We start from the raw sequence: 23943 nt of genomic DNA, 5'->3' as shown, positions 1-23943 counted from the left end.
CGCGCCGTTGTGCCTTGTGCGCGGAGCCGAGCGGCTGCACACGAGCCCCATTGTTTTCCAATGGGGCTCGAGCATAGGCGGAATTTGCCTTACGCGGAGGGATCCGGAACGGCTCCTGCGTAAGGTGAGGACGCACTGTATTTAGATTCTCAGCCAAAGAGCTTTAATATATCACCAAAGTACAGTTCACATAGACTGCTGAAATAAAGTGGAATTGCAGTTTCATCTCCGTTTGTCTGAAACGTTTGAGACCAAAGTGCTTTGGATTTTGGAGTTTTTAAAAATATTTGCAATATATCTCTCTCCTCTGGCTTTGCTTTGCGAATGAAGATTCAGGAGGACTCCCCGCGCTTTGTACAAGCTCATTGGTGACTAAAAGGCCAATCCGGGGCAAACAGGTCTGTTGCAGAATGCACAGCGGAAAGTCTCCTTGGATGATGTTTCTGGGGTGTGGTTCTTTCTTTCTTCTTTCTGCTTGTCGTTTCTCTTCGAGACCGTCTGTGTGAGCTTTTTGAAAAAGGCGTGGCAGCATCGGTGGATAGTGCTCTCTCCCATGCCTCCTGATGTGAGGCCAGGGCGGACCCATTGTGGTGATCAATTTGGCCAAGCCTGAGATGTTTGCATCTCTTCCTTTGGACGGCCCTCTTACGCTGACCCCCGTGGCGAATTCACCGTAGAATACTATTTTTTGGGAGGCGATGGTCCGTTCATCCTAGAAACGTGTCCTACCAGCGCAGCTGCATCCTCAATATAGAATGGCCTCAATGCTGTGATCCCTGCTTTGCTCGAGAGACAGAACATTTGTCACATAGTCAGTCCAGTGTATATTTAGAATTGTGCATAAACAGCGCTGATGAAAGCTTCAAGGATCGTAGGTGTTGGCGATAGTGATCCATGTTTCAGACCCATAGAGGAGAATAGACAGTACAATGGCCTAAAACACACGGATTTTGTGCTTCGCCTCAGTATTTGTTACTCAAACCGTTTGTGGAAGCCTTCCGAATGCACTATAGTCTTTGCCAGTCTGTGATCGATCTCTTTATCAATCTTGGCGTCTGAGGAGATGATCTCCCAGGTAGGTGAAACTGCTGGACGGACTTAAGCACAGATGTGGCCTACAGTGATGTGGGGATGGTAGTGTTCTTCCGAGGTGCCAGCTGGTAGAGAACGTCCGTTTTCTTCAACTGACTTCCAGCCCAAGAGTTCTGTAGCTGTAGCAAAACAGATGTGAGGCGCTGCAGAGCTGCTTCCGTATGGGAACGAGGCAGCATCATCAGCAAAAAGCAGCTCACGGACTAGATAGTTTAGAGTCTTAATGCGGGCCCTCCGGCGGCTTAAGTTAAACAGGCTACCATCAATACGGTAGCTATATAAATGCCGTCTTCTCGTTTGAGATCTGCCGTAGCATCATGCGAAGAAGATTGTAAATAGAGGTTGGAGCGAGAACACAACCTTGTTTTCACATCACAACCATTAGTTATTAGAAAGGGCTCTAATTGGCATATATACCATAGTGAGATGTCTTGAATGGACCCAAGTCTAGAACATGGCATGAATTAGTAGACAGAGGAGGTTTGCCATTGCCTTCCCCTGAGGCTGAGAGAGTGTGACCTGCCCAAGTTCACCACTTATTTGGGATTAAACAATACAGAGTAAAGAAAATAAGTTTGATTTGTGAGGATCTGGCACGCAGACTGACAGGAGTTGTGGGGTGCTGTGGCCTGATCCTGCGCGGTTCCCTCAGAAGTCAGCACACTTGGGTTTATGGCCCTGACTGTTGAGGTTACTCAGCCCAAAAAGTGGTCTTTGGGGCGGCCCCACCTGGGCTCCTGCAGTAAACCCTGGTCCAAAACAACACTGCAGAAATAATCCGGTTTGAGACTGCTTGAACTGCCCTGGCTCAATGCTAGGGAATTCTGAGAAATACAATTTTGTGAGACATTTAGCCTTCTCTGTCAGAGAGCTCTGTGCCACAATAAACTACGATTCCAGGGATTCCCTAGCATTGAGCCAGGGCAGTTAAAGTGGTTTCGAACTGGATTATTCCCACAGTGTGTTTTGGACCTCTGTGAGAGAGGCCTTTCCGACCACAACTCCTGGCCGCCTCCTTTTCCTCCTCTTTGGAAAAAGCCAGCCAGCGCTGAGGAAGCTTCCCTGCTGGTCCCGAAACTCAGGCGGATCTGCAGACCGCTTTTGTGTACAGCTCTGGGGGAAACCTTTGGGCTAGTTTCTAGTTTCTTCCTGTCTCCCAAACTGGGACAGTCCTCCCTGACATTTTCCTAGTGCTGCCTTTTGGTGTTCTAGACATGTGTGTGTATTAGTGTATGACAAAGAGAGAGAATGAGTGTGAGAGAATGTAGGAGTGTGACTGACCCTTACGTTTCTCTCTCTCTCACACGCATACACAAGTATGTAGTAGTATGTTTATAGCAGTAGTAGATGTATTTGAAAAGCAAGGGTCAACGGCATGGGTAAATTGTCACATACAAATTTAGGCCTGCCGCTGACCCTTTCTTTTCACATACATACATACCACTACATACTTGTGAATGAATTCAGAGATAAAGCCACGTTACTCTGTAGAATCAATATGTAGAAAGATCTTGTAGCATATTTTAGACTAACTAAAGAAATATGTTGGCAGCATGAGCTTTCATTAGACTTAAAGTCTACTTCCTCAGATGGATTTTGCCCAAATGCATTTGAGAAAGTAGACTTTAGTCTATGAAAGCTCATGCTACCAATTTCTTTCTTTAGTTAGTCTAAAAGGTGCTATAAGATCTCTCTACATAAATGTGTATATGTGGGAGAGAAAGAGAGAGAAACATAAGGGTCAGTTGGACACCTAAATTCTCTCACTCATTCTCATACTTTCTCTCTCACACATACACACACAAACACATTTAGTACAAGGCGTTCTGCTGATACACACCACTATATGTATGTGTGTGTATATATATTTGTGCTGTTGACCACTCTTGAGTCAAACTTGACCTGTGGGGACCCTGTGCAGGAGACGTCTCCAAGACTCCCTGTCCTCCACTGCTCTGCTTAGGTCCTGCAAAGTCATACCCATGGCCTCCTTAATAGAGTCCATCTACCTGGCATGTGATCTTTCTCTCTTTCTACTTCCCTCCACTTTTTCAACATGATTGGTTTTTTCCAATGAGTTGTGCCTTCTCATCATGTATATATGATGTTGTTGTGTGCTTTCAAGTTGTTTCCAACTTATAGTGACCCTAAGGCGATCCGGTGTCTTCTTGGCAGATTTGTTCAGAGATTTGCCATTGCCTTCCTCAGAGGCTGAGAGCATGTGACTTACCAAAAGTCCCCCAGTGGATTTCATGAACAAGCAGGGAATCAAAACCTGGTCTCCAAAGTTGTAAGCCAACGCTGAAACCACTATGCCATCCAGGTGTGTGTATGTGAAAAGCAAGGGTCAGCAGCATGCCTAAAATGTCTCACACAGTTTATTTTGAGATATATGCATATAAATTGAATGTTACTACATCCATTTTAAAAACAAAGATCAGAAAGTTCACACATTAAATGCTCACTCTAAATCGGTCAGCTTCTGTCCTAATAACTCTTTCTATTCTGTACATTACAGTATAAATGAGTTATTTTGTACTTCTAATGTTAATTATATCACCTGGGTAATAATAATAATAATAATAATAATAATAATAATAATAATAATGAATATTATTTATTTGTATATTTATTTATATGCCACCCTCTCCCCAAAACTGGGACTCAGGGCGGTTTACAAGATAAATTGCTTTTAAAACAACTAAAAACATAAAAAAGTGTTACATTGAAATAAAATAAAATTATTATTATAATAATAAAAAGATAACATATAAAAGAATAAAATATATTTAAAAAGATACAAGATCAATATAGAAGATAATGAAGATAAACATCTCGTAGGTATTTACAAAATACCTACTAAATGTTGTTAACTGCCCTAGAGTGGACACTGACTCATGGTGACCCTGTGGATGAGACATTTCCAAGACCCCCTGTCCTCCACTGCTCTGCTTAAGTCTTGCAAATCCATGTCTGTGACCTCTCTGATTGAGTCTATCCATCTGGCATGCAATCTTCCTCTCTTTCTACAACCTTCTACCTTTCCTAGCATTATTGTCTTTTTTAGTGAGTCATGCTTTCTTGTGATACCATCACCGCATAAAGTATATCTTCAATTTAAAATCCACAAAACAATGATAACCTTTATGGGGACAACTAAAATGCACACAATTCACGTTTTCAAAGCTCCATTGGCTTCTTCATCAGGTGTTAAAAATGACACAGGAGAAAAACAATTGTGACGATGTTAGTCACAAGTCTGCACTTTCTCAAGATGTAGTTGTTCTCAGTTCAGGTGATATGGAGGGAAATTCATGCAGGCCTTCTGACCATGTGGGTACCACAGGAAATAAAATGTAAATTCCATTAGCAAGACAAATGAAACCGACTGGGTGACCCTGGGCAAGTCACACTCTCTCAGATTCAGAGGATGGCAGTGGCAAAACCCCTCTGAAAAAACTCGCCAAGAAAACCCATGATCGGGTCGCCATAGTCGGAAATGAATTGAAGGCACACAACAACAAGTCAAAGAGATGATCCTCTTCAGCTCCATGTTGCCTCCATCCTTTGTGAAGCTGCAATCTCCTTTGTTAGGCAGAGAGCACTTAATTTCTTCAGTCCAAAAATGCCACCATCCTCAACTCTCCATCTTTTCAGTCTCAAACTCTTTTGCCTGGAGAATCATTATCTACCCACTTTTTCCATCCTTTGTCAGCTGGGACTGAGGTTTTAGGAGGTCAAAAAAGAAATATTTAGAACTTCCACATCTTTTTTGGTGCGCTCCTCTGCCACCAAAGTTAAATTGACCACTGCTATGCAAGTGCATGTTCACATAGAATCATAGAGTTGGAAGAGACCACAAGGGCCATTCAATCTAACCCCTGCCATGCAGGAACTCTCAGTCAAAGCATCCCCGACAAATGGCCATCCAGCCTCTGTTCAAAGACCGCCAAGGAAGGAGACTCCACTACACTCTGACGGACTGTGTTCCACTGTCTAAACAGCCCTTACTCTCAGGAAGCTCCTCCTAATGTTGAGGTAGAATCTCTTATCCTGTAGCTTGCTTCCATAAGTTTCAAGATTAAATCTAAGAAATGTTCACACATGACACTTCAAACCCATTGTGATTTCCTCTTTCAAATGTAAAACTGTACAATTGCTGGTAGAAATTTGGCCTTGAAATGCTTCCCTCTCTTTTCTGTTCAGCTTTAATGGGAACAGGAGACCTGTAGTTTTTCTGTAAATATGTGAGGGAGGCAATCATATCTCTGGATGAACCCCATATGGTGACAAAGCTGAGAGTACAGGTGTGGTAGGATGCTTTTTGGGGGGAAGGTGGTTACACTTTTCTTTGCTGGAAGTGTGTTTTTAAATGGCAATTTTCCTTTTCTCTCAAGCATAAGACTTGTAGACATGTCAGATATTTGGTCTATCATTCACTCTGGGTAGTTCTAATTCTCACTTGCAACAACCAACAAAAATGTTGCTGATTATATTTGCATCTCTAGTGAAAGGTCCCAGACCTTCTATTAATAGTGTCTGGATCAAATATTGAACCACAAGTTAAAAGTTAACTAGTTTGTTTGATATCCAGCCTGATGTAGTCGTATGAGTGTTGGACTACAAATCTGGAGATCAGGGTTCGATACCCCTGGGTGACCTTGGGAAGTCATACTGTCTCAGCTTCAGAGGATGGCAATGGTAGGTCCTCACTGAACAAACCTATGATAGGCTTGCCTTTCAGTCCCCATAAGCAAAAAATGACTTGGAGGCACACAACAACAACAAAGTTTGTTTGGGCACACATTTTTGTAGCTAAATATCTTATTAGACATAGACTCATCTCTGGGATATAAATAAAGAAATAAAATTATGCCTCAAAAAATGTGTCTTTGCTACATAAAACAAATACAGCTATTGCTCCCGAAGATTTATAGTTAAAAGTTGTCTTAGGTCCAAAACACACTAGAAATAATCCAGTTTGAGACTGCTTTATTTGCCCTGGCTAAGTGCTAGGAAATCCTGGGAAGTGTAGTTTATTGTGGCACCAGAGCTCTCTAACAGAGAAGGCTGATGTCTCACAAAACTACAGTTCCCAGAATTCTCTAACATTGAGCCAGGGCAGTTAAAGTGGTCTCAAACTGGATTATTTCTGAATTGTGGTTTTTTTGGACTTATTCTGATGAACATGGAATTGGGGGAGCATAAAATTAAAAGTGCAGTCCTATACATACTCACCTGAGAAGAAATTAGATTCCTTTGTTGAGTTAAATAGAACTTCTGAATAAACAGTGCATGTCTTAATATTGTGCTCTGATAATGCACAACATTTTTCTATTGCCATTGCTATTTCTTGTTATTGTGTTCTTTAAGTCATTTCCAATGTATGGTTATCCTAAGTTAAACTATCATGGTATTTTCTTGACAAGTTTCTTCAGTGGAGATTTGTCATTGCCATCCTCAGAGGCAGAGTGTCTATGACTTGCCCAGTGGGTTTGCATAGCTGAACCGGGATTCGAACCCTGGTCTCCAGGGTTGCTGGTTTTTGATATTGGTATAGAAGGTTAAGATTAACATCAAATTAATCTGGTATAATGCATAGAGGAAGTGAATTCAATTGCTGAGAAAATTTTTTAGTGTAACTTGAATGTTTACAGCAGTTGATCTGGCAGAAAATATTACAATCTTTATTTTATAAAATGTAATGATTGTTAATACATAGTTAATAAAGTTATTAGCTAACAGATTGTTAATAAATAGTGCTGAATTGTTAACAGATTGGAGAAATGATCATCTGTTGATTTTATTAATTTCTGCAGTAATGAGTTTATAGCAACCATAATTTGTATAGATCTGTTTGCATTGTAGGTTGCTTCTTGTTGCATAGTTGGTTTACAAAGCCTGCAGCCTTTTGTGTCTGATATTTCCAAGGTTTCCATACATGCTGCAGGTTATGCTGGGCCAAACAGCATATCTTTAGAGAGATGTAGAAATGCATTGCATATCCATGATTGTTTGTACATCTTGAGGTCAGGCTGGGACATCTAGTTTCTTGCTTTTCTCCTTTTCTTCTGGGCTCTCATGAGAATTGTGTAATCCTGTGTTCATATGTCTGTATCAATGACTGTAGCAGAGGAGCAGTTGATGTCATCTGGCAAATTTGCTAGGTTGCACAGTGGAGTAGCATATAAACAGAGCATGAGTGATTGAAAAACACCAGCTAAAGGGAAACAGAGTCACTGAGGTATGTCTTTGGCTTAAATTTTAAGATAGAGAAGTGGACTAGACTGGTAACAAGGATGTAGTTTGCGTAGTGTAGCACAGTGGTTCCTCTACATTTGCTGGGGTTAGGGATGTTAATGTGGAAAAACCACAAATAAAAAACCAATAATTTTAAACGAGAAAACATGTTTCAAGGAATCTCCAGATCCTTCAGTGCAACCCTATGGTCAACATCTGCCAAAAGGTGATCATAGAATCATGCTGGAGGATCTACAAATGCGTAGAGAAGTGTTTTCTCGAGGAACTCTATGGTCAACTTCTGGCAGAATTGCACTGGAGAACTTAGAGATTCCTAGAGAGAACATATTAATCTAAACCTCAAATAATCAAATCCGCAAAAGTCAAAGCCGCAAATGTGGAGGGCCAACTGTACTGAATTGTGAGATTTAGCCTATATACAAGACCACTTCTGTGTAGCAAATTGAACATCTGAACATCCGTCTCCTTCAGTTTCTAGTTGAGAAAAATATTAAAAGAGATTGCCTGAATCCAGTACAAGTCAGATACTTCAAATCTACAATAATATGAATATCAGTGAAAGGAAGTACTGTCCGTGGACCAGCTCCAGAAATATTCATATTGACAGTATAGTCTGCTGTATAACTAATAGAATATATGCCAGTGTCAGAGAGAATGTGGGAAATCTGGCTTTTATTTATAGCAAGAATGGGCAACCTTTGGCCCAAGGGCTGGATACATCCTGCAGGAGGACCCACCCAGGCTTCCACTTTGCCTTAATCCCCAGATTGGAGATAAGGGATTCTCTTTCCTTCCTCCTACACTGCAATGAGGCTGTAGGTTATTTAGTTGTGGCACTGAGAACTGTTATATGCTAGACTGGTACAGTATATTTGACTAGGTAGGCTGTGGTTTATTTTTTACAATAATTGTACATTTTTCCCTTGAAAAACTGCTTCTCAACATGAAAAAAAAGGGTTCATGTCCTGCTTTTGTGCTTTTTACTGAAACCATGGCAGTGCACATAAGCTCAGTTTTTTAGAGAACTTTCTTTGTTTGGAAGAGAATGCCTCTCTATTCTGCCCTGGAAAAACTCAGTATACTAGGAGTGGTCCATCTACTTCAATGTTTGACATTTTGAGGAAAGCAATATAAAGTGGAGGTGCAGAACCCATGAAGAAGCCTGGGGTTGGCATTTGATTTTCAAGGTCTGGGGTTGTCTTTTAGCATAAAAAATGAAAGGATCTCTGATAACAAAAATTCTGCATATCTGCTGGTTTGCACTGGGGTGAGATTGACTGTTAGTTCAGCTGAATGATGCAATACTGTGTAATTTTTATCATGTCACTTTCAAATCTTACATAATTGTTTATGTGAAACTTAAGCATTACCCCATACAGCAATCTACCAAACTCTTAGGAACTGGGAGAGCTGCAGAGTTGTACATTTCAGAGGGACACAAAATTAGGTATACGTTATAAAAATGTGCATGAATAAATGCATACATTTAGTCTATTAATTAAAAATGCTTTAACCATTTGGAAAAATGTACAAAAATGTGTAGATTTTGAAAACAAAATAAAATCACACACATATTCCCATGCTGGAAAGAAACAATTAACCTGCAACTTAATATAGAATCAGAATAGAATGAGAATGATAGTTGGACACTGAGAAATGCAGCGAGAATGGAATCTAACAGATTTTAATGTCCCTTTTGATGGCCTGGTTGGGATTGCAGCGTTTCTTCTGCTAGGTGGGTACAGTAAAATATCTGCCCTTACAAGGCATTTGCACATTGATTGCTGATAATCATTTCTTAAAATGGAAAACACAGTTCTGTTTTGTGTTGGATCCCCCAAAGTCTACACTACTATACATGTAATCTTTACCTAACCCTTTCCATTTGGTAGATGGGCTTCACTTGATCACTAACCCAAACATGGAGCACCGCATGCCATCTCCTGATTCTTTCCTGCAATTGCTACTTTCTGTTGATTTTGTCACACATCTCAAAAAGTTGATTGTATAAATACTGTAGCAGTTAATAATACAAAAGAGTAATACTTTTGCCTCTTTTATCATCCTGGCTCCTCTTGAGAATAAGATGCTGATGTATAGATGGGAAGTGACCATTTCTTCTTGTGCTTGTCATCATAAAAGTAGTACAAAGTACGTATTGTCTTGATCAGCAGCCTGCAGTGGTCTACTTGCCATGTCTAGAAAAGAGACTGAAAATGTTGCCTTAGTTGGCTGGTTAGACTCAGTATGTAATACCTGCCCAAGGGGTGGTCCCTTGCATGGACTTGCTGTGCCTTCCAGGCTTGTCTGTCTGCTTTTAGTTATTCACCAAAACAAGAGTCTAGATTTGTGGAGTTTCTCTCTGGGGAAAAGGTGCAGGATTGGCTCAGAGCAGAAAAGTAGCCATGTTGACTGTGATATTCTCAGAGCTGTTTCTTACCTGCTTATCCATCTTGATCAATAGATGTAAATAATAAGATGGTATCTGTAATTTGATTTCCAATTTTTAAAGATGAAATTTGTTTATTGACATTACACAGTTAATAGGATAATTTATTCACATGCCAGAAATCACCAGTGCTTTGCACCAGTAAACTGATGAGGAACTTTGTGGCATAGGTTTGAGATGAACTATTTTCAAAACAGCCTAAGTGAGAAGATTATGTGCCAGGATTTCCCTCTTAATCCCCATGTTTATGTGGCTGCAAATAAGTAAAGAATAGTAATATGTTACAGTTTAGAGAAACCAATTGATAGTATCCCTCATTTGTGTCTAGGGCAATGTTGTGAGTTGGGCCTCTGTCATCAGGCAGATGGATTTTAGAATCCTTATTGGCATTATGGCCATTTGTTAACAGCTGTCCAGTGGCATGAAAAAGTTAATTGGTATTGGTGACCTTGTTTGGTACTTTTTGCATTAGCTTGGCAGTTTGAGGCTGGGATGGATTGGGGTCATTGAATGGTTGCACAGTTCACATCACTATGGAGGAGAGATGCGTTACACTTGAACACTTTGATTTTCATTGCTTCTGCACTATATAACCATTGGGAATCCCATCTTCCATTGGCCTCACCTTGGGGGCCATGCACCCTACCCTAGGGTCCACATACAGCAATTTTGTGGCTATACAGTATATCCCATTTCATGGGGAATTTGATTACAGGTTGGGGAATCTGGGTAGAATTAATTTGGGGACCCGATTCTTTAGTTAGCTTTGACGGGAGTTGAATCCCATTAGTGAAAGGACAGGAATGCTTCTCTGCTGTATACCATCTGCTGTATCGTTTTTATTACAAATAAAGCTTATCTTACAGCAGTAATGTGTGTCAGTGTTCAGCACTGGAAGAACTCTTGGGAAGGCCTGGAATTACACCCAGTTCTGGCACAGAAGAACTCGGTGCCATGATGCCAACAAGGAATCCAAAGCCAGTCTGCCTAGTGGCAGAGGCCCAGTTCACTACAGGCAGCAAATTTATTTTGAGGTATAATCTGAGAGAGAGAAAGTCATTGCTCTGGAGATCTTAAACATCTATCTACACATGTAAGATTGGCAGAAAACGTAATTGAATAGAAACATACAGCACTAGAAATTTTCTTCCATTGCACATACGTAGTCCACAATGTACAGAAGGGAGACATTAATCATTTGAGTTTTGGGGAATCTAGAATTGCAGTCAGGATTTAAAGAAAAAAGATCCCCCCCCATACTTCTATTATTTATCATTATATTTATTTATATTTCACCCTTTTCCCAAAACTGGGACTCACAGCAGTTTACAGGATTAAAAAACAGTACAGTTAAAAACATACAAAAAAGGGTACATTAAAACAGAATTAAATTATTACAATATTGAAACAAATTACATGTTAAAAGAATAAAATACAGTTAAAAAAGTAAAAATTTTTAAAACACATAAGCAGTGCTAATTGAGTAAGGATTGCCCCTACTCTCTCAGTCTTAGTTGGAGGAAAAGTTAGATAATTAAGTTTTGCTGGATGATGATGACATTTCTAAGGTGACTGATACGGCTTTAAACATTTTGGCTCCAGGAGATTCTTCACTGTCCACTGACTTTTGAAATGTCTGTGGCCTCATTGAGACAAATTAGCTGTGTAGCACCTAATTGAAATGCAAATCTTTTTGTTACAATTGAGCAATACCTTTATCAGAGGCAACCAATATCCCATAAAGGTTTTCTGTTTCTCCTGAACTCTTCCTTAGGTTAGGTGGTAAAAAAGACCAGGGGGTAGTGGAAGAAAAAGGAAAGTTCAAAAATTAGAATAGATGTTGTACCCATGAGATCTGCAGTCCCAAGGTGAGAACTCATAAGACATAGACTGATTCAGTGGTTAATGTGGAAGTATACAATTTAGAGACAGTGTGGAATGGTGGTTTGAGTGTTGGACCACGACACTGGAGACCAGGGTTCGATTCCCAGCTTGGTCATCAAACCCACTGGGTGACCTTGGACAAGTCACATGCTCTCAGCCTCAGGGGAAGGCAATGGCAAGAAAACAACTCTGAACAACTCTTGCCAAGAAAACCGCATGATAGGGTCACCATAAGTCAGAAATGACTTGAAGGCACATAAAAACAACAACATACTATTCACACTGGGACAAAGAGGCATTAAAAAAAAAATCTTAGGTACGAGCATGGTAAAAACTGCTGGAATGTAACTGATTTTTTGAAGAGGGAAGGACAGTTTGCTGAACAAGGCAACTGCTATTCAGTTGCTCTGGAAAAAACAGCCATGGTATTGTTTGTCCATATCAGTTGTATCCTGAGCTCCAAGAATTGTTCCAAATTCCTTGTCTTTCCCATTGACAAAGAGCTGCCATTAAACATCCCTGCATATGGTCTTGTAAGGAATGAAGAACAAGTGAACTGTATTTTGCACTGAGCTGTTGTCTGCAATAGTCCTCTTTAGGAATGCAATGCCAGCTTTACTGCCTGCTTTACAGCCATCATTAGCCAATATTAGTAAAGTCAGCCCTCTGTGTCTATGATTTTTTTTATCCATGGATTCAACCATCAATAATAATAATAATAATAATAATAATAATAATAATAATAATAATAATAAAATAAAATAAAATAAAATTTAATAATAATAATATAAAATTTATTTATATCCAGCTTATCCAAGGGATCGAAGCGGCTTACATTAAAAATCCATAAAATGCAATAACAGCATGTTTCATTATATCCCAAATCCTCCCTAACCCTCCCATCCACAATAAAATACAATTAAAATTGGCTTGAAAATATTCAAAAATAATAAAAATTCCAAAAGCAAACCTTGTTTTTGCCATTTTATATAAGGGCATCATTCCACTACACTACTATATTTATTGGGATTTGAGCATCCACGGATTTTGGTATTCCTGGGGAATCCTGGAAACAAACCCCAGTGGATACCAAGGGCCCATTTTACTCTGTTACCTTTGTCAAAAGGTAGGAATTCATGATACCAGCATAGATGTGGAGAAGGATTTGACATATAAACTGTCCAGGGAGTTGTAATGTTGAAGGTTAGGTTTTGTTGTAGCAAATCATTCTTGCTTTTATGAAGACTGAAATTGATGGTCCAATTCTAGTGCTAAAATCTGAAGCAAGAGCGTGGGAAGCAGCCTGTACGGATGTATGTTGAGGCTGGGATCCAAAGGATACACATGCGTCAGAGTGGATTGTGCATGCAGCTGCTGTTTTCCATTTGCTCTTCAACTCCAGGCTCTTTTCATTGTTAAGCAGAAATTCTTCTTTTTAAACAGATGCTAGACAATATAGACTTGCCACGGTTAGATGAAAACAGAATTTCGGCCACATGTGTAATTCTTGTTTTCAAACTTCTGTTTCTTCTTTACATTCTGTGCTTAAAGTTCTCTCACTTGTGCATTTCACTCCTCTTTAGTTCATTTGCAGGATATGTCCTTTGTTCCCTGAACATCATGATATCCTAGCAGAAATTTGATGGCAATGAAAAAAAGCTTCAGCTGTGCAAATATGACATATCTTAGCATCTCCCTACCCACCATTTTCTTTATGCAGCATGCAATTCCTAATTCTTTTGTGAAGACACAGCGGAGGTATACTATTGCACTATTGTATGCCAGATGGTTAGACTCAATAGGGAGGCCATGGGCCTCAATTTACAAGATCTGAGCAGAGCAGTAGAGGACAGGGAGTCTTGGAGATGTCTCAAACACAGGGTCGTCATGAGTCTGGGTCAACTTGTAGGCAGTCAACAACAACAACAAATGTTGTACATTAACACTGTGTGGCCCTTGTTTTGTGGCCCCCAATTTTGTTGTGCCAACCAACCCCCTAGCACTCTGTGTTTGAAGAGCCTTTAAACAGAGAAATACTAAGAAATGAGCATAAAACTTTGAAAAATACAAAATCAAATAATTGAGAGGGACCACAGAGACCAGAGTAATATGTTGATGCAAGCTGCACTTTAATGCCGGCACTGTTTAGGAAAGGTGGTGTGGGAAACTATTTGTGAATATAAACATGGATTGCAATGCACTGAGTCCTTCAGTGACAGCGGTAGTTATGCCCTAGCGGAGTTGTGGTTTCATTTTGAACTTAAGTTGTTGTTTGTAGGTCTTGCAACCCCGTCATGGGGTACCTCCCTCCTTTTTTTGGAATCAGCGTGAAATTTGCCTGTTTCTATGTGGCTTTGGACAAGAAAGTATCCTGCCAATAGTTCCATCATTCTTACCCTACTGATCATGCAGGCTTGGCTCCCTTCCAGAGGAATGTGGACTGTTTGCACCCACTGTGTGTGCTGTAGCTAGTTTGCCTGATGGAAAGCTTACCTTAAATGTGAGGTTTCATGTATGCATTTCTGTTTTTCCCATTTCTAAAGGTTTTTTTTTATCTTGCTGCATTGTTCTGTTTTTTTTATTAAAGACTTTGCTTTGATAATAATAATAACTCAAATAAAACCAAACCTGAGTATTCATATTTCCCAGCAGAGAGGGTCCTGTCCTCCTGTAATCTGGGTTTAGCTCCTCCTATTTGCTCCTGTAGGCAGGGACAATAAACAAAAGACCGGCCCCTATATAGGGAGGAGCTAGCCCCCCTGAGCCTCAGTCTTGTTCCTGCCTATGCTCCCAGCAGGATGTTCTCTTCGAGCCAGCGAAGTTTTTCCTTTCTACGAAAGCGGTTTGAGAGTTTCTTGGCCTTCCCTTCTTCTCCTCTCTCCTGCCTTTCCCCCCTTCCTTGGTGGTGGCTATGGCAGAGGACCCTGAGAGCATGGGTGAAGGGCCATCCTTAACCCAGGCTTCCCTAGTTCCCTAGTTCCCTAGTTCAGGGTCTGCCAGCTCAACAGAGGGAGCTGGCTTCAGAGGGAGACCCTTTGGGATGTGTTTGACTCCATCTTGCAAGGAAACAGACTCCTCCCCTTATGTTCTCTCCCAGATGCACAACAAACTTACTCAGGCAAGTGTGGTGCAACTGTACCTTTAATAAGAAAATAGCTTTATATCCAGTAGATGATAACTCAAAACATAAAGTCCAGTCTTTTTAGTCAGACATCTCCACATCCCATCTGGACATGGCTTGTTTCCCAGGGCTTCTCTTGTGGACTCCACCACTCGTCCTCCAAATCCTCAAGGTCTCTGGTTGTCCATTCCCTAGAGCTCGCAAAAGCCCAGACTCCCTCCTCTCGAGGGTTCTGTCGCCTCTCCTCCCCTTGGGGCCTCTGCTTTGGCCTTAGGGCCCTTCTTGGACTCTGTCCCTCTCTGGCCTCCTTAAACCCTGTTCTTTCCCTTCCCCGGCCGCTGCTGCCGGAACAGCTCTTCCGCATCCATCCTCTCCCCCCGCACGCTTCAGCCCTTCTGCTTTTATAATCCTTCCAGCTCCTCCTCCTTCCTCCACTGGCTCCACCTCTGGGTTAACTTCCTCCTTCCCCTCAACCTCCACCACCTGGCTGCCCTTAGCCCCTTCAGCTCTCTCTACCTGGGTGAGTACCTCACTACAACATGAAAATACAAAAAGTTGCAAATAAATAAATAAAACTGGCTGCAAATATTTCCCCACATATATTCATCCAACAGCAGTCATACCAGGAAAATTTAGATAAGATTTTAAAGAAAATTTCCCCATTCCAGTATGAAAGGAACACTGTCCCCATCTAGTAGATTCCATAGAAATCAGCAAAAAAACTATATATTTGCTAAGATTTCCATTTATGAATCCTAAATAGTTGGCTTAATTTCTGAAAAGATCTCTCTTTGTGCTAATGAATGGGAATTGTGAAGGTGGGGTGGGAGGTAGCTCCAGAAGTGTCTTCTTTATTTAGCTATACTTGTCCCTAGAAGAGGGAAGAGGACCCAGCATGGAAAAATGGTATGGCCTTGAAAATGGGAGGCTTTGTATTGCCACCCATCCATGTGAACACTTGAATGGTCTTGAGTTCAAAACTCCTGAGTCCTCTGGGTGCCTATTGATGGTTGCAGCTGCTGCATTAACCTTGTTTTCAAACACAAATCATCATTTTTGTGTTTTATCTGTGACAGTCTTCTTATATTCTTTGTTCAATTTGGCCTGGGTGTGACACAGTATTGTCACTAGTGTGTCATCCCATTTTCTGTGGAAGCTGAGTAGGCCTTGAATTCTTTACACATAGGTTTATTTTACAAAATAATATATTTGTAGTAGGAGAGTCAGCATGAGTGTTGCTCTAGGACCCCCGGTGAAACCCCCTGCTTGGACCTGGAAGCCCTCTTGTGCCCTTAGGCAAGTTACAGTCATTCTTAGAAGGCAAAAACAAAAAACCACCTCAGCAAATTTTTCCAAAGAGATGCCATGATAGGTTTGTCTTGTTTTAGCTGTTTGCCTTCAAGTCATTTCTGACTTATCATGGGGTTTTCTTGGCAAGATTTGTTCAGAGGAGTTTGCCATTGCCTTCCCCTGAGGCTGAGAGCATGTGACTTGTCAAAAGTCATCCAATAGGTATGTCTTAGGATCATCCTAAGTCAGGAATAAATTGAAAACACCCATCAAGAACTGATATTTGTACTAAAATATTGCCTGAGTGTGTGGGGGAGAGTGGATGTGTTGAGCATTTTGGTCCTATTGCTTCTCCTATTGCTGTTGGTAGAATCTTGGCATTGCCCCAGCGACATCCTTTTCTGCCAGCTTTTGACTGGAGCAGCAAGGTCTGGTAAGAGATATGCTGCCACAATGGTATCATTCTGAGTTACTGCACAAATGATGACTTCCCAACCTTCTATTGTTTCACAATAATATTTTGACATTTTTAATTGCTGTATTACAGTTGTGCAGTGGCTTCTGCATCCAATGTTTGCTCTTTTTATTGCTCATTAGATTGAGTTGAAAAATAGTGTACACTCACTGTAGTTTGACTAAATCTAGTGTTGAAAAACAATTACAGATTAAAACATGTCTTTAGTGACTTGTAGCTGAGCAATTACAAACAGATAGTTGGGTCTGCTGTAATTTCCTAAACAATAAAATGTATTTTTATTTTCACATCTGTATCCCATTGTTTCCCAAAATCTGAAGAAAACATACATGAGATAATACTATTTACATCTTCTGACTGGATTTTAAAATATAGATGCAAAAGGGAGGAGCAAAAGAGGGAGAAAATTGATGGAAAGTATGACATGAGTTGTGTTGCACTCCAGATGTTGTTGGGCTACTAAAGTGCCCAGCATTCCTTGGCATTGACTGTGATGACTAGGGCTACTAGGAGTTGCAGTCCAATAGCATCTTGAGAGTTATGATTATGAGCTGGGCTCTTGGTATCCACTGGGATTTTGTTCCTGGACCCCTCCCCTAGTGAATACCAAAATCCATGGATGCTCAAGTGCCATTATATTCAGTGAGATAGTAAAATGGTGTCCCTTATAGAAAATGGCAAAATCAAGATTTGCTTTTTGGAATGTATAATTTAAAAAAAAATATTTTCAAGCCATGAATGGTTGAATCCATGGGTAAAGAATTCATGGATCTAGAAGGCTGATTGTATAAGTTGTCCATAAATATTTACATGGAACTGATGTCTTTAGAATATGCATCCATGTACAGCTAAAGCAGTAAGTATTTCTGACTTTGGAATTGTGGATGGTGAATATTTGCCTTTACATCCTTGGAGTGGTTTAGCGATAGTAAGAGCATACAGGAGACAGAAATATTAAGATACAAGTTGCAGGAATATAATTTAAAAGTGCTTATATGTCCACAAATATGAATAATTTATAAATTAATTTTAAATCTAATTAACAGTTTCCCAATGGTTGATTTTCATAGGATAGACTAAGTCCTTATTCCACTCAGTTTGTACTTAATTTACATCAGATTTAGTGCTTCCCCAAAAATATGTATAAACCATACATTCTGATTTGAATTTTCCCTAAGGATTCAGATATTGTTTCCAGTAATAATAATAATAATAATAATAATAATAATAATAATAATAATAATTTTTATTTATAGACCGCTATTCCGCAATGATCATAGCGGTGTACAGTAAAATTGCAAAACAATACAAAAAATTGCAAGGCCTCTCTCCCCTTCAAGATGATGGTTGGAGGAGGGCTCTTTGTCTTCCAGGACAACAGGAGTGGTTGAAATACTCAAAACAAATGATCCACATATTGTAGATACTGCTCTGCTATGCACTAGGTTAGATGATATGTGAACTACAATAATGAACATGGCAAAACTTCTGGATCTAAATCTCACAGCCAGTTTATTTCTTTTATTAAAAGATTTATCATAGAATTCTCAGAGTGGAATCACCGCATAGAGCTAGCATTGCATAATTGTATAAATCAGATACAGCTGATATAAGAACATATTCAAGCCTACCATCTGTATTCTTTTAAGTTAAGCTGCTTTAAGAATAACTTTCACAACGCATACCTAGTAAGTTTCATCATGTATTAGAATGCATCAAATGTGGACTTCTTGGTCTAAATCCAGTGTTCTGTTCAACATTCAGGTGTTGCTCCTGTTCTGTTGAATCTCCTGCTCTCTGAGGTCTCCAGGCACCCAGAGCTATTTGGGAAAATGGTAAGAGGTTTCTGCTTGGGGAAAGATTTTAGATTTAAATCCAGTTGTTAGTTCTGTAGACTTAGGCCTTAATCTGTGGTTCAGTTGATTTAGTATAACATTTCTTGGACAGTTTTAAACATGATGTATTTCCATATTTTGCATGGTCCTTACATTTTATTGTTCTTTTCTTTGAATTTTATATGGAAAGCACTATATAAACAAAGGCATAATAAGATATCATGTTTTACCTTTTAAAGAAACAAAGAGAACTACATAAAAGTATCTGTGTTCTCTCTTCTAGGCTCTGAAAACAGCAAGATGGAATGTCAGCGTTTCTCCCTGTCTATAGAAACTATAAAAACTGTGAACTGAAGAAGAGCAAGTGTGGCTGCTCTTTAAAATATGTGTCGTGCCAGTGGCTTACGAGGCACAAACCAGGACATAGAAGTGTGACACAGTCCCTCCCCCAGAGTTTTGCAATCCTACAGTGAAATTGTATTAAGGGATTATGATTTACAGCAGACTGATATCCTCAAGAACAACTCTGAATATCCCAGCGATTCTATGCAAAATAAGTTGGTATTTATGCTGAAACAAAACTGGATTAACCATGAGGCCAAAGACTTTTCCCGCTACTACTTACTCTGGCAACAGCAGACAAAGACTGCAGGAGATTCGGGAAGGTTTGAAACAGCCTACCAAATCTTTCAGTCAGGGATTACCTGTTGGACCAGGTGGAGAAAATTCAATAGACACTAAAATTCTAGTTGGGAAAGATGCTGCCAGGCAGCAGCAGATGAGACCTGCTGCCAAGTTTGGGCCTTACCAGAAAGCACTGCGAGAAATCAGATATTCCTTGTTGCCTTTTGCTAATGAGTTGGGCACCACTTCTGCAGCTGTTGAAGTCAACAGGCAAATGCTACAGGAACTGGTGAACGTAGGATGTGATCAGGTAAGCATGAATTTAGAACAGGCTGGCTCTAGAACTATGAAAATTTACACGTGGTGTAAAAACATACAAAGTGAGTTGCTTTGAATCATGGAAAGAGTAGCACTTGAAAGTAGCTAGTTTACAAATAAATAATGTTGTGCCTGTCAATTTATGGTGACCTGTGGACGGGGCCAAGGGACCCGGCATGGGCAGGCCTCCGGAGGGCTCCATGGGCGATGGAGAACAAACACATGAAGGTGCAGTGCAAAGCTCAGCACGAGCAACTTTTACTGTGTAACTCCACAACATCTAAAAGAAAACCTAACCAAAGTCCCGCAACACAGATTACAGACCCACTGGGTCTGTCCCTGTCTTTTCTTCGACGCACATGTCGACTCTTGGCTTCCTCCTTCTCTCGGCGAGACTCACCGCCTCGGGTTCTGCTCCTGCCCACTTGAAGACCTTCTCGGCTATTTCCCGCTTGGCTTTCTCCCACTCCCGAGGGCGAGGCCCGTACTCCCAGCGGTCCCCTTTCTCATCCCACCAGCGACCCTCTAGGTCTCCTTCGCTCCGCTTCGGCCTAAAGCCCCACTCGGCTTGGTACCTTTCTTCCAAATCTCCTTCCCTCTGAGGGTCTGGTAACTTGACCATCAGGTGGGGTCCCACCCGCAGCCGACCGTGACTTCCTTGCAGTGAGATAGGACACCCCTGGCAAGCTGAAGATACCTCTGCCCTCACTGAGTCCTTCGCCCCGTCCTCTCCACATTCGGTCTCTCTTTCCCCTCCTGGTTTTTTCTTTGCCCCTTATATGGGCTTCCACATTTCCACTCCCCAGCTGAGGCTCCCCTGGTTCCTCCCTGGCACCCACCTGTCTCTCCTCTCCTAGCCCTGTCTTTTCCTCTCCATCTGGGTCCTCCTGCCCCTCCACCTCCACTCTGTCAGCCCTCCCAACCTCCAATCTCCTACATGACCCTAGAATAATGGGTTACTTGTAATTAAATCCCCTTTGGAACAACTCAGGCATAACTAATTTGTTTCATGATTTAACATCATGAGTGTTAACATCACTACTTTTTTTTTAAAAAATGTATAATTTTGTACAATAACTTTTTTTAACTGTAAAGTCAGAGGGTGAGTGAAAACTAATGGCTGCTTAATAACTAAATAATCAAAGTAGAAGTCCATATCATATATTGATTTGTAGATAATATGTATAATAGTACCTATATAGAAAACTTAGCATTGCACCCAGTGTTCCAAGATAGCAGTTCAGATTCAGTGAGTCCCAAACTTTGGTCCTCCAGTCTTGGCCAACAGTCAGGAATTCTTGGAGCTGAAGTCCAAAACATCTGGAGGACCAAAGGTTGGGAACCATTGAGATAGAATAAATGGTATATTGATTAAAAATAAAATACCTTTCTCATAGTAGGTAAGGCCGAGTTAATCTACAGAGGAGTAAAAGCAGTTTAAAATGCAGCCCACGGATTGCCAGAATGTTCCGATTTGGAACTAATCTGTACAGTAATAGATTTTGGGTAAATTTTCATGTGTGGCAACTCTACATGCATGATTTGTATATTATATTCATACAAATTGATTTGACACAATGGAGCCAAGCCAGTACAGAATCATTTTTAATTTATTTCCTTTTTATAGGGATGCAACAGGCACCATAGTAAATACAATTACTGGCATAAACCTGGATACAACTGGCAAAACAAAATTAAAATATTCAGTTAAGCAAATTACCCTGTATATATGCTGTGTAGCCTAGATTAGTCCTCCGCACACAATATTGTAGCCTAATTGTGTATTTTGACACAGGATATCAAATAATTAATTGGTAAGTTAAAAGAAAGCCACAGTGACATCCAGGTTTATCTCCTGTTCACTAACCACTTACTTTCACATCATTGTAGTATTACCACAAAGTGACTAAGGAAACAAAATAACTGTTACACAAGGAAAAACATCCTTGAGTGATACATATGCACTTTCATTTACATGATTAATGTTTGTTCAAACAGTATTTTCAGGATTTGTAGGGTGGCATTTATATATTAGAGATAGTACTATTGTGATATCTGGTTCCCTTATATGGAAACATGGGATCTATAACTGATGAAAAAATTTGAGTATGTTGTTAGTCAAACAGCTCTTCTGAGATACATACTTTATGAAATCAAATGTTTTGTGGAATGAAACAGCTATTGATGATAGATGTGCTCAACCTGCATTTCACTGCATCAAATTTTTAAAGTCAGTACCTATACAGACCATAAAATCGTTACGGTAGTTAAGGTTACTACTTAATATGAACAAGAAAATATTAATATAAGCAGTCCAAGAAAACTAGATGTGTTTCACTGTGGAATGTCAGGTCTTGATCTACATGAAGCCTCTACTGCAGTTTTAATTTCCACAGTTGTGTGCTGAGACTCTCGCCTGAGGAACTTCCAGTCCATCTTGCGACTGTATTTGAGGGCTGAACAGAGCCCATCATGTTGCTGGAACAATTCAGATTCATTCCAGCTGCTTTGCTGATTCATCTGAGAAAAATCCGATTGAGTTTATTGATTTTGCTGCATGCCACATTTCTGTGGAGGAGATCAATTGCTCCATCCCCATTGTTACTTGTGGTTCACCAACATTTTGAGGAAGTCTCAGAGCAACAATTTGAGTGAGGACAGAAAAGCCATTTGGAATGCCCATGCCAACCATTATGCCTGCATTCTGTCCTATGTAAGGCACCTCTATCCAATCCTGTTTCCCATTTTCTCAGGGGCTGCAGGTACAGGCACTCCCGTGGCTGGAAACGCCTGAAAATGTGCTGCTGGTTGGGAAGTAAAGGGTAAAGGCCACAGTTGCATGAATACACCTGGAGCATATGCCATTGTCATAGTTCCTGTGCCATACAAGTGACATGATGGAGTTCTTGGGGAGCAGGGTTGTTGTTGTTTTTTTGTCTTTACTTGTTCAGTGAACAGATCAAGATCTCCTGATGCAGTAGGCAGAGTGGAAGTTACTGGGTTAGTGGAAGTACTCTGGGGAATGAGGTACAGAAATGATTGGTAAAAGGTTAGAAACCATTCCAGGTCATCATTGAGTTCTGTAGCTGAAGTGACAAAACTTCAATTTGTAATCAACAGGACTGTCAAGTCCCAAAAGATCAACAGTAAATACTGGCGCTTTCTTAGGACCAGCTTTAAGCTCTTGTTGCTGATCCTCGTTCTTTAGAGGTTTTTCAGCTCCTAAGCATTTCAAGTTTCTGGTTCTCTTTAATTTTCTCTTCCTCTTTCCCCGCCTTCTTCTCATGTTTATCCCTGATTAAAAAAATTCCACAGCTTGACATTTTTTTTAATATTCTTTTCTCTATTTACTTTTACCCAATTTGTGTTTCACATATAATGCTACTCCACCTCCTTTTCTTCCCTGACTATTCTTTTTGAATAGATTCAATCTTCTATTGTTATATTCCAATCATGGGAGTCATCCCACTAAGTCTCCATTATACCTATAAAGTCATGCTCTAACACTTTGAGCTTATCTTATTTGTTTTCCAAATGCTGTGCATTGGTTGTTCTCATCTTTTATTCTACTGCAAGTTTTACTGGGGTTCCCATGCTCTCTTTTAGCTTCTCCTCTAGAATTTGCATCCTGTGTTTAGAGCTTGCTTTTAGACAGATGTTTAAGTTATCTATCTCCATCCCCCCCCCTCGTGATTTATTCTGAAGTTCTCTTGATCAGATTTGCCATGCTTTTGCCAACTACATTCTTCGCGAACTACAGACCACCTGTAGTCAGTAGTCTTTTATTTTAAAAAGGATGGTGATGGCCCTAGAAGTCAGACCTCTTCCATCAACACAATCAGTCACCTGCAGAATCTTCCAGTCCCTGTGTGATCTTTTGTCTTCCACTGGTTGAGTAGACAAGAATACCACCTCTGCCTCTAAATTCTTCACTTTACTGCCCAGGGCTTCATAGTCCAAGATGATCTACTCTAAGGTGTCATTTGCAATTCTATTGGTGCCCATATGAATCAGAAGATAGAGGTATTGCTCTTGTGTTCTTGATGAACAACTATCAGTGACATCTTTGATACACCAGGAATATATCACACTTTCTGATTTATCTTGTCCAGCTAGCAAATAGTTTCTGAGCAATTAATCCCCTCCCATCAGCACCTTTCTTTTCTTGCTGCAGTTGGTATTTAGGTTGGCTCATTCCTTGGCCATGCAGTGTCTCTTGTTACTGGTCTTTTTTCTGCATCTCTTCACCAACTTTATCCTTAGGGAAATATAGGAAATGATTGCTTAGTTGGAGTGGTTCCAAATCTCTTGAGCATGATGTGTTCCTGACTTTTGCTTGTTAAGAAACCAGAATCTGGTTCTGATATCATGAGGCACTACACTTATTTTTAAAGCAAAAATGGATGCTTCTTACCTTGGAATACCACAACCTTTTTTTTCAGACTGAACTTTAAATGTGTTTTACACCCTCCCTCCAAACCTATTTAAATCACCGGGGTTTAAGATTAAGATTTATCCCATTGTGGAGAAATAAAATAGTTTTTTAAGGATTCTTAAGTGTTCTTAAGAGCTAAGTATTGCAAATAATGTGTAC

General features: G+C 40.3%; 1 protein-coding gene and 1 pseudogene across 5 annotated transcripts in view; one reads left to right on the top strand and one right to left on the bottom strand.

Moving 5' to 3' along the window:
• Nucleotides 1-23943, top strand: part of LATS2 (large tumor suppressor kinase 2) — a 77534-nt gene that overhangs the window by 13366 nt on the left and 40225 nt on the right. For 2 of the 5 annotated variants that reach the window (XM_042457289.1, XM_042457291.1), the window contains exons 2-3: nt 18337-18407; nt 18691-19341. In XM_042457289.1, the coding sequence (XP_042313223.1) occupies nt 19000-19341 (342 nt within the window). In that variant the 5' untranslated portion in view covers nt 18337-18407; nt 18691-18999. Of the gene's footprint in view, nt 1-18336; nt 18408-18690; nt 19342-23943 lie in introns of those variants that run through there. The other 3 variants (XM_042457290.1, XM_042457293.1, XM_042457292.1) reach the window with 3 other exon arrangements.
• On the bottom strand, nt 21551-22949 carry LOC121925305 (annotated as a pseudogene).

This window comes from Sceloporus undulatus, chromosome 3, assembly GCF_019175285.1.
Source record: "Sceloporus undulatus isolate JIND9_A2432 ecotype Alabama chromosome 3, SceUnd_v1.1, whole genome shotgun sequence".
In the NCBI taxonomy this organism is placed as follows: Eukaryota; Metazoa; Chordata; class Lepidosauria; order Squamata; family Phrynosomatidae; genus Sceloporus; species Sceloporus undulatus.
The sequence above is the reverse complement of the archived record's forward strand: the minus strand, read 5'-3'. Positions and strand labels throughout refer to the sequence as shown.